This window comes from Balaenoptera ricei, chromosome 9 (assembly GCF_028023285.1).
Source record: "Balaenoptera ricei isolate mBalRic1 chromosome 9, mBalRic1.hap2, whole genome shotgun sequence".
Taxonomy (NCBI): Eukaryota; Metazoa; Chordata; class Mammalia; order Artiodactyla; family Balaenopteridae; genus Balaenoptera; species Balaenoptera ricei.
The window spans coordinates 55589816-55603502 of NC_082647.1; the positions used below are offsets into that span (position 1 = coordinate 55589816).

Consider the following 13687-nt stretch of genomic DNA (forward strand, 5'->3'; position numbering starts at 1 on the left):
ATGCATTCCACATTGACTTCACAATAAATTTTCTTTACAATCTGGTGTCTCTCCACTAAATGTATTCTTTGTAAAATGTTGCTTAGGCAACATCATATACCCTTTGTTTATTACTGTGTTATATTGACCTGGTCTGTTAGTGGGACATCCGTGTTGCTGTTCTTTCTACACTTGTGCTGTGTAGACCCCCCCTCCGCAAGCTTTGAGCAATCATTCCTATTCTTGGTGCAATTCCTACTTTTTCTGGCACTACTTGGCTTACTCACAGTTCTATGTGTGAAAACCAACTATATATCCTGTTATATTCATCCTTCCATATAACTGCCATTTGTCATTTTTATTGACTTTTCTTTCTCAAAATCATAATGAACTCAGGGTCTTTCAATATCTCTCTTGTTCCATTTAACCATAATTTTATTTTCCTTTTGATGCTCAAATATGTAATCACAGTTGGGCCAGTAGGAATCCCTATAGCCAGAGTCCTTTGTCCTTCTAGCATTGTCATTGACATTTTTGAAAGGATCCTAGTTTTCTGGTAACAGCTGGATATTTCACAGCTGTTTTGTGCTTCCTGCCCTGTGAACTGGAATCAGGTTACTTCCAAGGATTCCTCTTTTTTCATAGTGGAGAATTGGAACATAGACCAGAATCTAGGCACTGGGGGTATACATGAAAGTTAGCAGTGGATCAAAGGGCTACTATTGGGTGGTTGAAAAAATCTGCCTTTTTGAGGTTATGGGTTCCTACTGATTTTTTTTTCCAATTTGACATACATGCTTTTGTCCTCTAGTTTTGTTATATTATGAGATTGTATCTGCACCGACCACAAGCATCTTGTTGTAGGAAGAAAGATTCTATTTGGGTAGGGGAAATGTTTATTTAGATTGCTGACAGGTTGATGGAAAGATTCAAATGAAGATCTGGGCACTGGGGAGTAGCACCAGTGTATAATCTGTCTTCTAGAACCCTCTTTCATTGCTAGGACTCTAGTCAGCTCACTCTTTTCACGTACCCTGTGCACTTCAATAATTTTATTCTATAGTATGCCAGAGATTGCAGCTAAGGGGAATGAGTGCCATTCTTACTTCACCTTGTCTGGATCCTTCCCCGCACCCAACCCCTCCCTCTTCTCTTCAGGGTCTGACAAGCCCATGAGGTCAGTGAGGCTGCTTCCCCAGAGCCTTATGAAGGGCCTGGAGTCTGCTTTCTGTTGTGCTTGTGGTTAACAGAGATGGCCAGATCATGTTTAAGTTGTTTGTCCCAAATATTGGAAACTTGAAACCTTTCCAGAACAGTCACTTTGCCCTATGTGGAAAACTCAAGTATAGATGACTTTCCTGGATGAAGATGCCTACATAAAGCAGGCCTGATACTGGTTTTATTCGCACAAACCCAGGCGAAGTGGAGACCATAAATTGTGTATAAATTTAATTATGTGGAGAATTTGTTCGTGGGCTTTATAGTGCTGATGGAGTTATGTCGTGCAGAAAACTCTCAATATGTGGTCATTTATTGATAGCAGTCCTAAGAATCATTGCTTATCTATCCTGGATCTGATACAGTGTATCAGATACAGAAAGTGGTATCTGCAACATGTTCCTAAGAACATTCTACTCAAGTATCAGAGTGCTTTTAGGCAATTTCAGTAAAGTGAGTGTATTAGTTTTCAATTGGTGTGTAGCACATTACCATGTACTTACTAGCTTATCATCTCACAGTTTCTGTAGTTTAAAAGTCTAGGCACGGCATAGCTGGTTTCTCTGCCCTAGGTCTCACTGGACTGAAATCAAGGTGTTGGTCTCACCTGGGGCTCAGGATCCTCTTACAAGCTCACTAGCTGTTGGCAGAACTCATTTTCTTGTGGTTGTAGGACGGTGGTCCCCTTTTCCTGCAGGTTGTCAGCCAGTGACTACTCTCAGCCTTTACAGGCTGCCCCCCAGTTCTGTGCCATGTGGCCCCCATAGGAAGGTCACAGCATGAAATGTTGGCTTTCTTCCAGGCTAGTCAGATCACACCTCTGACTTTCTCTTCTGCGACCAACTAGAGAAAATGCTCTGCTTTTAAAGAACTCACCTGATTAGGTCAGGCCCACCCAGGGTAATTGCCCATTTGCCATATCACATAATAGAATCATGGTGTGATATCTCATCGTATTCACTCTCAAAGGGGAAGGGATTATTCAAAGGCTGGACATTGGGTGTCATTGTAGAATTCTGCCTATCACAATGAACTTGTAGTTTAAAAATACTTTTATGATAGCATTTTATGAATATATATGTTTATTATTTTTGTGTCAAGATTGCTGGGTTTTTTTTATAAATTTATTTTTATTTTATTTATTTTTGGCTGTGTTCAGTCTTCATTGCTGTGCACAGGCTTTCTCTAGTTGCAGCAAGGGGGGCTACTCTTCATTGCAGTTTGTGGGCTTCTCATTGCGGTGGCTTCTCTCAGTAGTTGTGGCACTTGGGCTCTAGAGCGCAGGCTCAGTAGTTGTGGCACACTGGCTTAGTTGCTCCGCGACATGTGGGATCTTCCTGGACCAGGGCTCAAACCCATGTCCCCTGCATTGGCAGGCAGATTCTTAACCACTGAGCCACCAGGGAAGTCCCTGATTGGTTCCTTTGTTTTTTTTTCCTTTTCTCAGCCATACTTTATAATTTCTGTGTACAGATATTGCACATATTTTGTCAGATTTATCACTAAATATTTTATATTGTTTGAAGCTGTTGTAAATCGTGTTTTTAAAATTTAAATTTCTGATTGTTGTTAGTATCTGGAAATACAAATGATTCTTGTATATTGATCTTATATCTTGTACCCTTGATAAACTTATTAATTCTAGTGTTTTTTTGGGGGGGTAGATTTCATTGGATTTTCAACATAGATGATAATGTCTTCTGTGAATAAAGTTGGTATTATTTCTTCCTTTCCAATGTAGATTTTTTTTTCTTTTTTCTTGCCTTGTGGCATTGTCTAGAACCTGTAATACAATGTTGAGTCAACATAATGAGAGTGGACATCCTTGATTTGTTCCTGTACTTAGGAGAAAGGCATTCAGTTTAACAGTTACTGTGGGTTTAGAATTCAGGGCGCCTTAGCTGGGTGCCTGTGGCTCAGAGTGTTGTATGAGGTTCCAGTCAAGCAGGAGGCTGGGGCTGTGGTTGCATTTGAAGGCTCAACTCTGTGGTTGTTTACAGTCCTCAGTGCTTCCATAAATGTGCCTCTCCACAGAGCTGCCTCCTAACATGGCAGTTGCTTTGCCTTTGGATAGTGATCTAAGAGAAAGGGAATAGGACTGAGAGTGTACCAGCACAGAAACCACAGTTTTTTTATAATCTTTTCTCAGAAGTGATAGCCCATGATTTCTGCCATATTCTGTTTATTGGATATAAGTCAACAAATACAGCCCAAACTCAAGATCTGTGGACTAAATAAGAGTGTGACTATCTGGAAGTGGTTATCACTGGGAGCCCTTTTAGAGATTGCCCGACATTGTATACTAAAATGGTGAATTACACATTTTTGAGTGTTAAGCCAACCTTCCATTTCTGGGATTAATACTACTTTTTCATTATTTATTATCCTTTTTATATATTATTGGATTCAATTTTTTAAAAATTGCCAATAATTTTTGCATCTTTATTCATGAGAGAAATTGATCTGTAGTTTTCTTCTAACGCTTTTTTCTGGTTTTGGTGTTGGAATGATGCTGGCTTCATATAGTGAGTGGGGAAGTATCCCCTTCTCTTTAATATTTTGGAAGCATTTCTGTGGAATTGATGTTATTTTTTCCCTTAAATGTTTGATTTACTTCACCAGTAATGTTGTCTGGCCCTGGCATTTTCTTTGTGATAACGTTTTTGGTTACACTTTTAATTTCTTTAATAGACATAGGCCTGTTCGACTTCTCTATTTCTTCTCAAGTGAGCTTGGGTTGTTTTCATTTTTCAAGGGAATTTGCTTCATCTAAGTTGCTGAACTTATTGGCATAAAGTTGTTGATGATATCTGTAGAATCTGTAGTGATGTCATCTCTCTTATATCTGTTATTGGCAGTATAAGTTCTTTACCTTTCTGCTCTTATCAGTCTGGCTAGAGGTGTATCCATTTTTTTTTTATCTTCTCTGAAAACTAGCTTTCAGTTTCATTGATTTTCTTTATTGTTTTTCATTTTCTATTTCATTTATTTCCATAATGATATTTTTTCATCATTTTAATTCTCTGCTTATTTTAGGTTTTAATTTCTCATCTTTTTCTACTAGTATTTTAAGGTGTAATCTTATTGATTTGAATTTTTTTCCACTATATGCATTTACCATTATAAGTTTTTCTACAGCTAAAGTACTATTTAAGCTGTATCTGCCATTTTGATATTCTGTTTAACTATTTTCATTTAGTTCAAGATACTTTCTAATTCCCCTTTTGTATTGTTTAGTTTCCAAATATTTGCTGTCTTACTTATCTTTTAAAGTACTTTTCCCCCTCTGGCTCCTTTTTAAGATATTCCCTTTATCACTGGTTCTAAGCAACTTGATTTTGATGTGCCTACATGTTATTTTCTTTGTATTTCTTGTGTTTAGGGTTCATTGACTCCTCAGGTTCATGTGTTTATATTTTATAATTATAATTCAGTTGCCTCAGTGGTGTGGGTGGTTTCGTATCCATATCATATCTATTGCCTCTTGCTTTCACATCTGTAAGAGAAACACGTGAACTCTTGAGTGAAAATTGAGTGAAACACGTCAGTGCATCTAATCTTGTGATAAAGTGTTAGTTTTTGATCATGACTAGAGGACTCTGCCTTAAGTCTTTTAAAGATATCTTCAGCAATTTTGTGGTATGCTAAAAGGTGTGATGATATCCTTCTTATTTGATTTAATTAAAATTCAACCTATGCTTAGTAGTTGAGACACACTCATAGGATAGAGTTGATGCTTAATATTTAATTAAAATTTTTTTGTTTGTTTCAAAAACTTGAAAGAGCTTAATTTATTTTACATACTTTCCCACTTTAGTATTTTCAAAAATTACGTTGTCAGACATGTTTATTATACAAGTCAAACAATATAGGGGTATGTAAAAAATAAGTGATCTTACCCTTTATCCGTTCAGCTCTACATATCTGGCGGAATCTTATGTTAACACTTTGGTGTGTTTCCTTCTATACCTTTCTGTGTGCTCATACATACACATACAAATACCTATATCTATGTCTGTATGTATATTTGTATCTATATCTATCCATACACATACATTTCTTTCCTATATGGAATCATCTTGTACATATTACTCAGACACTTCATATGTTTACTTTAACAGTATGGGGTTTTCTTAGATACCTTCTGTTTTCCTGCCTTCTTAAATGAGGATATGGAAACTTTTCACAAGAAGAAAAAAAACTTTAAAAGCAATTTCAGAGTTATCTTTTCTCTAAAGAGCATAATAAAGTTACCTTGCTAGAGGCCAGCTAGAGGCCATAAAATTATGTAAAAAGAAAAACAAAGTCTCCAGAATACAGGGAGAACGAAGGAGTTAGAACATAAAGTGGAAAACAAGGAGCAAAAGTCAGAGAGACTAAAATAAAATGAGTGAGGGGGGCAGACTATGCAGTAAGAGAATGAATGAAGTTGAGAAGGAAATTGGGGTTTAGTGGAGTAATATAAACAAAATAAAGTGAGAGAGTGGCATGGGCATATATACACTACCAAATGTAAAACCGATAGCTCGTGGGAAGCAGCCGCATAGCACAGGGAGATCAGCTCGGTGCTTTGTGACCACCCAGAACGGTGGGATAGGGAGTGTGGGAGGGAGACACAAGAGGGAGGGGATATGGGGATATATGTATGCATATAGCTGATTCACTTTGTTATAAAGCAGAAACTAACACACCATTGTAAAGCAATGATACTCCAATAAAGATGTTTAAAAAAAAAGAAAAAAGAAAAAACATTGTTTTCAACTTTTACTATCTCTACCTTTTAGCCTTTTCATATGCTCCATTCTAGTTTGGAGATGAAATCAAGATTGGGATAGATTTTAAACATGTATTCAAGCATTAAAGTGTTGAAGAACATAATGACTTTCTCTAGCCGTGTTAGCTGCTTCCGTGGTGGCCCATCAGTTAAAATGCCCATCTGATTTAGTTCAGCTGGTTTTTTTTGTTTGTTTTTTTAATTAAGGCAAGTTATCCAACTTTTAATGATTCAGAAATAATCGCAGTTGCAGTCAGATGGTAAAATATGTGACAGAGTTCAAGAACCACCTTAGGGCACTAGCAGTATAGGCATTAAACTTCCTGTTTTAGGGATAGCAATTTTAGTGTCAGCCCTAACCGAGTATAAGCAGGATGATTATGAGGAATTTTTCATATTGAGGTTTAAGTTAATGTAGCTTTTAAACTGTGGCCTTTTGGGGTATTTCCTGGAATCAAAATTGGCATGCTTTCTAGGATAACAAATCAGCATGTTTAGTGATATTAAAGTTTCAGTGGAGAGGTTGAGTTTAATTTCTTTTTTTCCCCAGATATGTGTCACAAAGATGTCTACACGGAACTGCCCGGGAATGGACTCAGTGATCAAACCCCTGGACACAATTCCTGAGGATAAAAAAGTCAGGGTTCAGAGGACACAGAGCACTTTTGACCCATTTGAGAAACCAACTAATCAAGTTAAGAGGGTGCATTCTGAGAACAATGCTTGCATTAACTTTAAGGCCTCCTCCACTGGCAAAGAGTCTCCTAAAGTTCGGCGGCACTCCAGCCCCAGCTCGGTAAGTGCAGTCTTCTCACTTATCAGTGGGTGAACAGAACAAGTATCCCTCTTATAATAGTGGCATGCTGTGCGGGAAGACAGCAGGTGGCTTTATCAGTACATTATTATGCATTGTCTCCTTAGGTGGTTTAATGTTTTTGGAAGAGAGAAAGAGCGCAGGCACACGCAAGTGCCAACTATATACAGACTCTTTATTCATAAGCACCCAGCAAGCAAATGAGAAATGATTCAACTTATTTTGGGAAAAATTATTTTCTTTCTAGTTGTTTCTAGTTAGGGGAATTTATAAGTAAAAATCCTTTGGTATTTTGAACCTGGAGAGGATGTTTGAACTTCACTGTGTTTGCGGGCAGTAAGGGTAGTTTTGAATTTGGCAGATTCACAAAGAATTTCATTTCAGGGTACATGTTAGAATGTGTTCACTTGTCTTATTCCACTTTGTTCTCATTGTCAATATTCTACAAATTACGAGCTAGACATTGAAACTGATCTTCTTAAAGAGAAATCCTATTCATCACAGTGAAATTTTCTAAACCCAAACTATATCAAAGCAAGTCTTGCCTTGGACCCAAGGACGTATAAAGTTCTGAGATGATTGCTGCTTTTTGACTGTAAAAGTTTTACCGAAACTCGTATTTCCAAGACTGGCCTGCATTTAACATTGTAAAAAAAAAAACTTATGATCTTTTGAAATTAAGTAATTTTCAAATTTAACCCACACTTAAGAACTTCTTGACATAGCTGGTCTAAGAGTTTAAAGGGTAAGTGAAGAATGCTAAGAGAATTTTGATCCTGTCATCTTGCTAAGAAACATATTCCATTTCACAAATTTTAAATATTAAATTCCATGAGGGCCAAAACAGAGCAAGAGATGTCAGCTGCTAGGAGAATATTGACACTTCCGTTTAATTGAAGTGTATGATATCTCACAAATCTTGTGTCACATTTTTTTTGTTAATGAATCAAAAATAAATTTGTTAATGCAACATTTGTGAGGAGAATTGATTATCTGGCTTTCCCCACATTGGCCCCTGTAATCTTGTCTATGATTTCAGGGTAGTGTCCATTTAGGTCACAGATACAACACTAACTCCTGGGAGAACTTTTAGATTTAGTATCATTTAGAAGAAATGAAAAGAATGGTTGAGAATGATTAAGCTTCTGTAATGGAAAGAGAATTACATATATTTCACTATATAGTTATCTTAATATTATTATATGTCAATCTACATGATGTATAGAAATTGGCACTTGAGATATTGCAATGAAGCATACTTATACTAAAAAACTATTCACTGTTTATGTGAAAATCAAATTTAGGTAGTTATCCTGTATTGTATCTGCAATTCTAGTTATTATCCAGTGGTACATTATTTCTTTTGTTACTCAAATTGTTCCTGCTTTGGTCACTGGGAGCTCTTTTAGCTTGGCCCCTGTGTCCTTTTGAGATGTCTTCATCCCTTTGTTTTTTGAACACTTTCTTACTTTCTTGTCCTACAAGTTGCTCTTGGCTTACATTGTGTTCTTCCAGCCCCAGACCTAGAATCAGCCATTTCTCCAAAGATCCCTGTTTCCTTTTATTGAAGAATGGTATTTAGAAACTAAGATTGGGTGCTGCTACTGGGGGTCATCAAGTCAGTGTGTACATCATAGTATAAATAATATAGTGTAATATAAATAATATACTATAAAAATATAGTATAGTATAATATCAGTATATTATTTCATATAATATCATCATAGTATAAATAATAACAGTGGGATTTTGATACTTATTTTTAATACTTATTTTTAATGTTTAATAAGGAGTTAATTAAAATACTTGTCAAAGAAAGCTGAGACTTGTCTGACGCATTCTGTATTTCTCTCTGTATTTATTCATTTATTTTTACTTTTTATTTTATACTGGAGTATAGGTGATTAACAATGTTGTGTTAGTGTCAGGTGTACAGCAAAGTGATTCAGTTATACATATACATGTATCTATTCTTTTTCAAATTCTTTTCTCATTTAGATTGTCAGATAATATTGAGCAGAGTTCCCTGTGCTATACAGTAGGTCCTTGTTGGTTATCCATTTTAAATATAGCAGTGTGTACACGTCAAATAGGAGAGGACTCAGGGAGGATGGCAGTGGCATAGGTTTAGAAACCCCTCATATAATTAGAGAGAGCAACTAGTGCAGTAAAACCAAAACCAATGGATAACATCAACAACAAATATAGGTGACGAGGTTTCTCCATGAACCTCAAACTAGGAGTGAGGGGAACAAGCCATGAACAATTTTAAGAACCATGTGGTATCAGAAAGTGAGAGGGAGGAAGCTCAGGGAAGGCCAGGGGACTAGGGCCTACTCTCAGATCCAGGAAACCCCATAATTGCCATCAGGTACATACTGGTGGCTCATTGGGCCATTCTTAGGACGGCAACAGCACCTGGGAGGGGACTTTGATGGCACCTGTGAGTGGATGAGTGCACAGAGACCATGGGGTGTCTGCTGGTCTTCCTCCTGTGACTTCTCTAGAACATCAAATTGAAGCACCTTTTCAGGACAAAGCCAGGCACTGAGTAGAAAGTGCTGGAGTAGACTTCCGTGCAGGGCAGGTTCAGTAGGGCAAAAGGGAAAGAGAAAGTCCAGAAAGAAGTGTTGAAGTGAAACAAATGGGGAAATCTCAATGTGTGTGAGATTGTCATTTTTTTTTTTTTCCACTTCATGAAAACAGAGAAAAGAATTTCATCCCATAAAGCTAGAAAAGCTATCTTGGCCATACGCCTCTCAAATTACTGAAAAATTCATTTTACTTAAAAATAACCAATAGAAAAATTATTGGTTGAATCCCGTACAAAACTATGACAAAAAGAGAGAGAGGGTAAGGAGTAGCATAACATCTCTGCAGATAATGAAAGCAAGCTAGAGGGGGGCAAAATTATCATTATTGCAGATTTATGATGATATATCTAGAAAAACCAAAAGAATCAGTAGAAATACTAGAAACAGTGAGAGAAGTTAGCCAAATTGCAGGTTATAACATTAATATACAAAACCCAATAGATACCATTATAAAAACAAATAAGAATTAGTGTTGAAAACTGACAAATAAATCAAATAACTAAGTATTTATTTTCAGTGATTTCTATATGAAATTCATCTCATGGTAATCTAGTCATTGATGAAGGGAAATTTCTCTTTTAGGAGTTATCCCACTAATAAATCAGGAAAGAATAATAGATTTAGGAATCACCATTTGGCAACCCCGAAGAATTAATGCATCTAGGCAAAGATTATCAATACCTGCTAACATCATCAAAAGAGGGACATCCAGAGGTTATGATGTCCTCATGGGAGTATGCAATAACCACCAACAGAATTAAGCCTGAATCTGAGCAAACCTCTAGATGTAACTACCCAAGTTACAGGGTACAAAGGAACACATCAAGACGGGATTTTCTCTGCTCTTTTCCTGTCCCCAAGTATGTTTATCCTACTTTTTGGCTTTAATTTGTATACAGTATTTACAATCTTAAGATGATGTAAATGCTGTTCTTAGTGAGACCACATAGTGTCTATGATTAACTTTCTTTCCTTGCAAAACTTTTTGATTTTCCTAGTTATAATTGCCTCTTCTTTTCATTTGTTCATAGTTAATACAATTAATGAATAGAATTTTAATCACGAATTGAGGCCTCAAACTATTTGATAAAACTAGAAAACTCCTCTGAAATAAATCAGAATCAGATAATCTGTCAGTTTTTCTTCCCCCTGAAATTTTCCTTGTGGTTCTCCATTGTCCTAATCCAGTCTGGACTGGTTGATCTCCAAATTGCTGTCAGGGGACGTCCCTTCATTCCTCCAAAGCTGATTGACCAATCTAGTTTTTAGGATAGGTAAGCCTAGCTGCAGTTTGTTTCCTGAGATGATCAAGATGGGGCTCAGTGCCTTTTTTATGCTTCATTTTTCTTCAGTCTCACTGTTCATCCTGGTTTTCATTATGCTTGGTGTCCTAATTCTGAGACTCTCAAGTTCAACCTCTTCAGAGAATAAACCTCTGCTGGGATCAGGGACGGGCAGACACCTGACTGGGAGAGTCGAGGGGAAAGGACCTGTTCCTTAAATCTACTCCAATTAATCATTTTGGTTTTAGCCCCTCCTTTAAGTTCAACTTCCAATTCTTGAGTGTTTCTGGGATTCTGAAGTGTGAATTGACTTAGTTCTTACTGGTTTCTACCTTTAGTCATCGTCCTTGTCAATGACCTCCTGTCCATTTGTTTCCCATCTCAAAATTTTTGTTTGTATCTTGTCTTCAGTCTTCTTATTCATTTTATTTGCCCTTCTGAGTTTTAACTTAGTACTGTCATTTTAGTACAGATTGGTAAGGGGGAGAGATAAATACTTGTATTCAAGCCACCATGTTGAACTGGAAATGTCCACTGTTTCTCTCCTATTATATTAACTTGCTTTAGATCCTCTTTCCTGAGAGTTTCTTATTGGGTTTACCCTTTTCTGATCCAATCTGGGATGTCTGTCTTATATATCAGGGTGCTTATATTATTTTGTGTGGAAAGTGCTTTGCTTTCTTTTCATTTTGGGAGGTTTTGCTTCCATTCAATATGCCCTGGAAAAAGGTCTTTGCTCTTTCCTGATCAAGCTGGAAATAGTTTCTTTTTCTCTTTTAGCATGATGCTACAGTATTCTGTTTTATTATGAGTCCTTTCTGTCTACTGCCTTTTTGTTCTCTCCCCTATTGCAGTTAAGAGGGGGGGGGGGATTTTATTATACTCTTTTTCATGGAAAGACTATTTTCCTTTCTGTTCCTCATTGGGCCGAAAATGGGCGTGGTTACACTTCTTTTGCAACACCATTTTACATCCTGTCCAACAGTGTATGGGTTTGATCATTTCATACTCAACGGCATGAGAGTTTTATGACATAGGTTTTGTTATTTTTAAAGATTTTTTAAAGGCTGATAAGCATCAAAGGAAACCCTTTATCTAAGGACAACCAGGATTAATGTTATATCTTTATTTTATTGTTATTTCTTTGAAAGTATTAGTTATCTTGAATAAGCTCCAAGAGTACAATTGAGAAGGAAGGAGGAAATGAGTAGCATTGTGGCAGTCCAGCCCCTATTTTGGTGAGGAACGCAGGATAGTCACTCTTGTTTCTTGGAATGCTGTGGTAGAAACTATTATACAATATCACATCTTCCCAACTATGTATACATCTCTCTGCTGTTCACATACTGGTCATGTCTATGGGAGGAGTCATGCCTGAAATCAAGGAATCTAGAGTGCCTTGGCCTCAGTGACCATCACAATCATCTGGACTTCCTGATTTTGTCCAGACGGTGGCACTTGAAAATTCAGGCAGAATGTAAAGAATGTGATTTTATTTAAATTGGTATATTTCAAGAAGTGTTTGACAGATTCTATTTGTTTCAGATGATTTTTGAGTGCCTACTCTTCCTGGGCCTCGTCCCTGGGTCTTAATTAGCACTGTCACTGACAGGACAAACTTTTGCTCCCCTTTTCCTACCACCTCCTCCAACTCAGCTGTGCCCTTCAATATCTAGAACTATTGGCAGTGCTGTAGGAGACTGCCTGTCTTGCTGGCCCAATTTAGAAGGGATTTCATTGAGCTGTGCTATCATAAGATGAGCTTCAAGAGACCATATTTTCAGAAATTCAGGTTTAAATTAAGGTCCTCTATACATTCTGTAAATTTCTCCAAATTTACCTCTCTTCCTCACCAAAAAAAAAAATCTGCATCCCATGACAGTCAGGCTCAATTTGGAGAGAGAGGAGGACGGTGCAGACTTGAAAATGAGAGGCCCGCTTCAGTCCTCAGATGCTTGGGGATTTCATTTTGGCATTGCCTCCTTCTTGTGGGGACTAGCCCCTTGTCAGGTTGTTAGCATGTGTGGTGGTTGGGTCTCTCCCTCTGTCTAGATCTAGATCTATTTTGTAACCAAGTGACCCATCAACTATGAATTATCTCAGTGTGGCTGTGTCTAAAAGGGTTAGAAATGCAGGATGATAGAGCCTGTTGTGAAGATCAAAGGCAGAAGAAAAATTAGCCAAGGAAGGTTTGACTTCAAAAATCCTTGTTGTTTAATGAGGTCAGATAGTTCTGAATGAATCCTTCCCACCTTACCCTCACACCCACTCTCACAATTATTAGTATAATGTGATAGAGCAGTGGTTCTTACTTGTGGTTTTCCTACAATTCAGGGTGTCATCAACAATCTTAAGTAAGGGGTTATGTATGAAGGTTAAAGTAAATTTTCAATGAATTCAGTGTAAAACTGTTGACATTCTTATAACCATATCATGGTATCATTATAGTGAACACTGAGGTATACTCATGCAGTTTATAAAAATTGACTAAAAAAACCCATCCTTGTTTCTAGGAATGGGGTTTCAGTGGATGATAGACTTAAGCATAACTTAATATCTCCTCCATTTGGGTGGGAGTTAGGTCTCCATGGAAAGAGTCTGCCAGTGTAGTAGTGGCAAAGAAAATATGTTCTCAATTCCAATCAACTTGGTTTGAATTGTAGCCCTGCCATTAGCTGTAGGATCTTAGATGAGTAACTTTACTTCTCCAGTCTTAAATTCTTCATGTTCAAATAGGAACACTAATAGAACCAACCTTAGGGTGGTGTTATAGGGATTAAACTTAGGTGATGTATTTAAAGTGATAAACTCAAAGCATGGAACACAGTAAACACTTGATATTAGCTGGTTGTTTTTGTTGATTGCACAAACAATGAACTGGAGCACTCTAGGAGCATCTCCTTCAGGGCAGGGTGACAAACACCATTCAGCTGGAATATTATCTTGACTTTTTCATTATCCATGCCAATGTTCCCCTCCACTGGTCCAGACAATTGACAGTTCTCTGTACCTTTATTCTGTTAAA

At 37.2% G+C, this 13687-nt stretch overlaps 1 protein-coding gene across 3 annotated transcripts in view; it reads left to right on the top strand.

Annotated features, from left to right (window-relative positions):
• CDK14 (cyclin dependent kinase 14) overlaps window positions 1–13687 on the top strand; it is a 573947-nt gene that overhangs the window by 145251 nt on the left and 415009 nt on the right. For all 3 annotated transcript variants that reach the window (XR_009505030.1, XM_059933793.1, XM_059933794.1), the window contains one exon: window positions 6522–6767. Coding sequence is in view for 2 of the 3 variants with exons in the window: in XM_059933793.1 (XP_059789776.1) it covers window positions 6522–6767 (246 nt within the window). In the remaining variant the exon portion in view is untranslated. The remainder of the gene's footprint in view (window positions 1–6521; window positions 6768–13687) is intronic.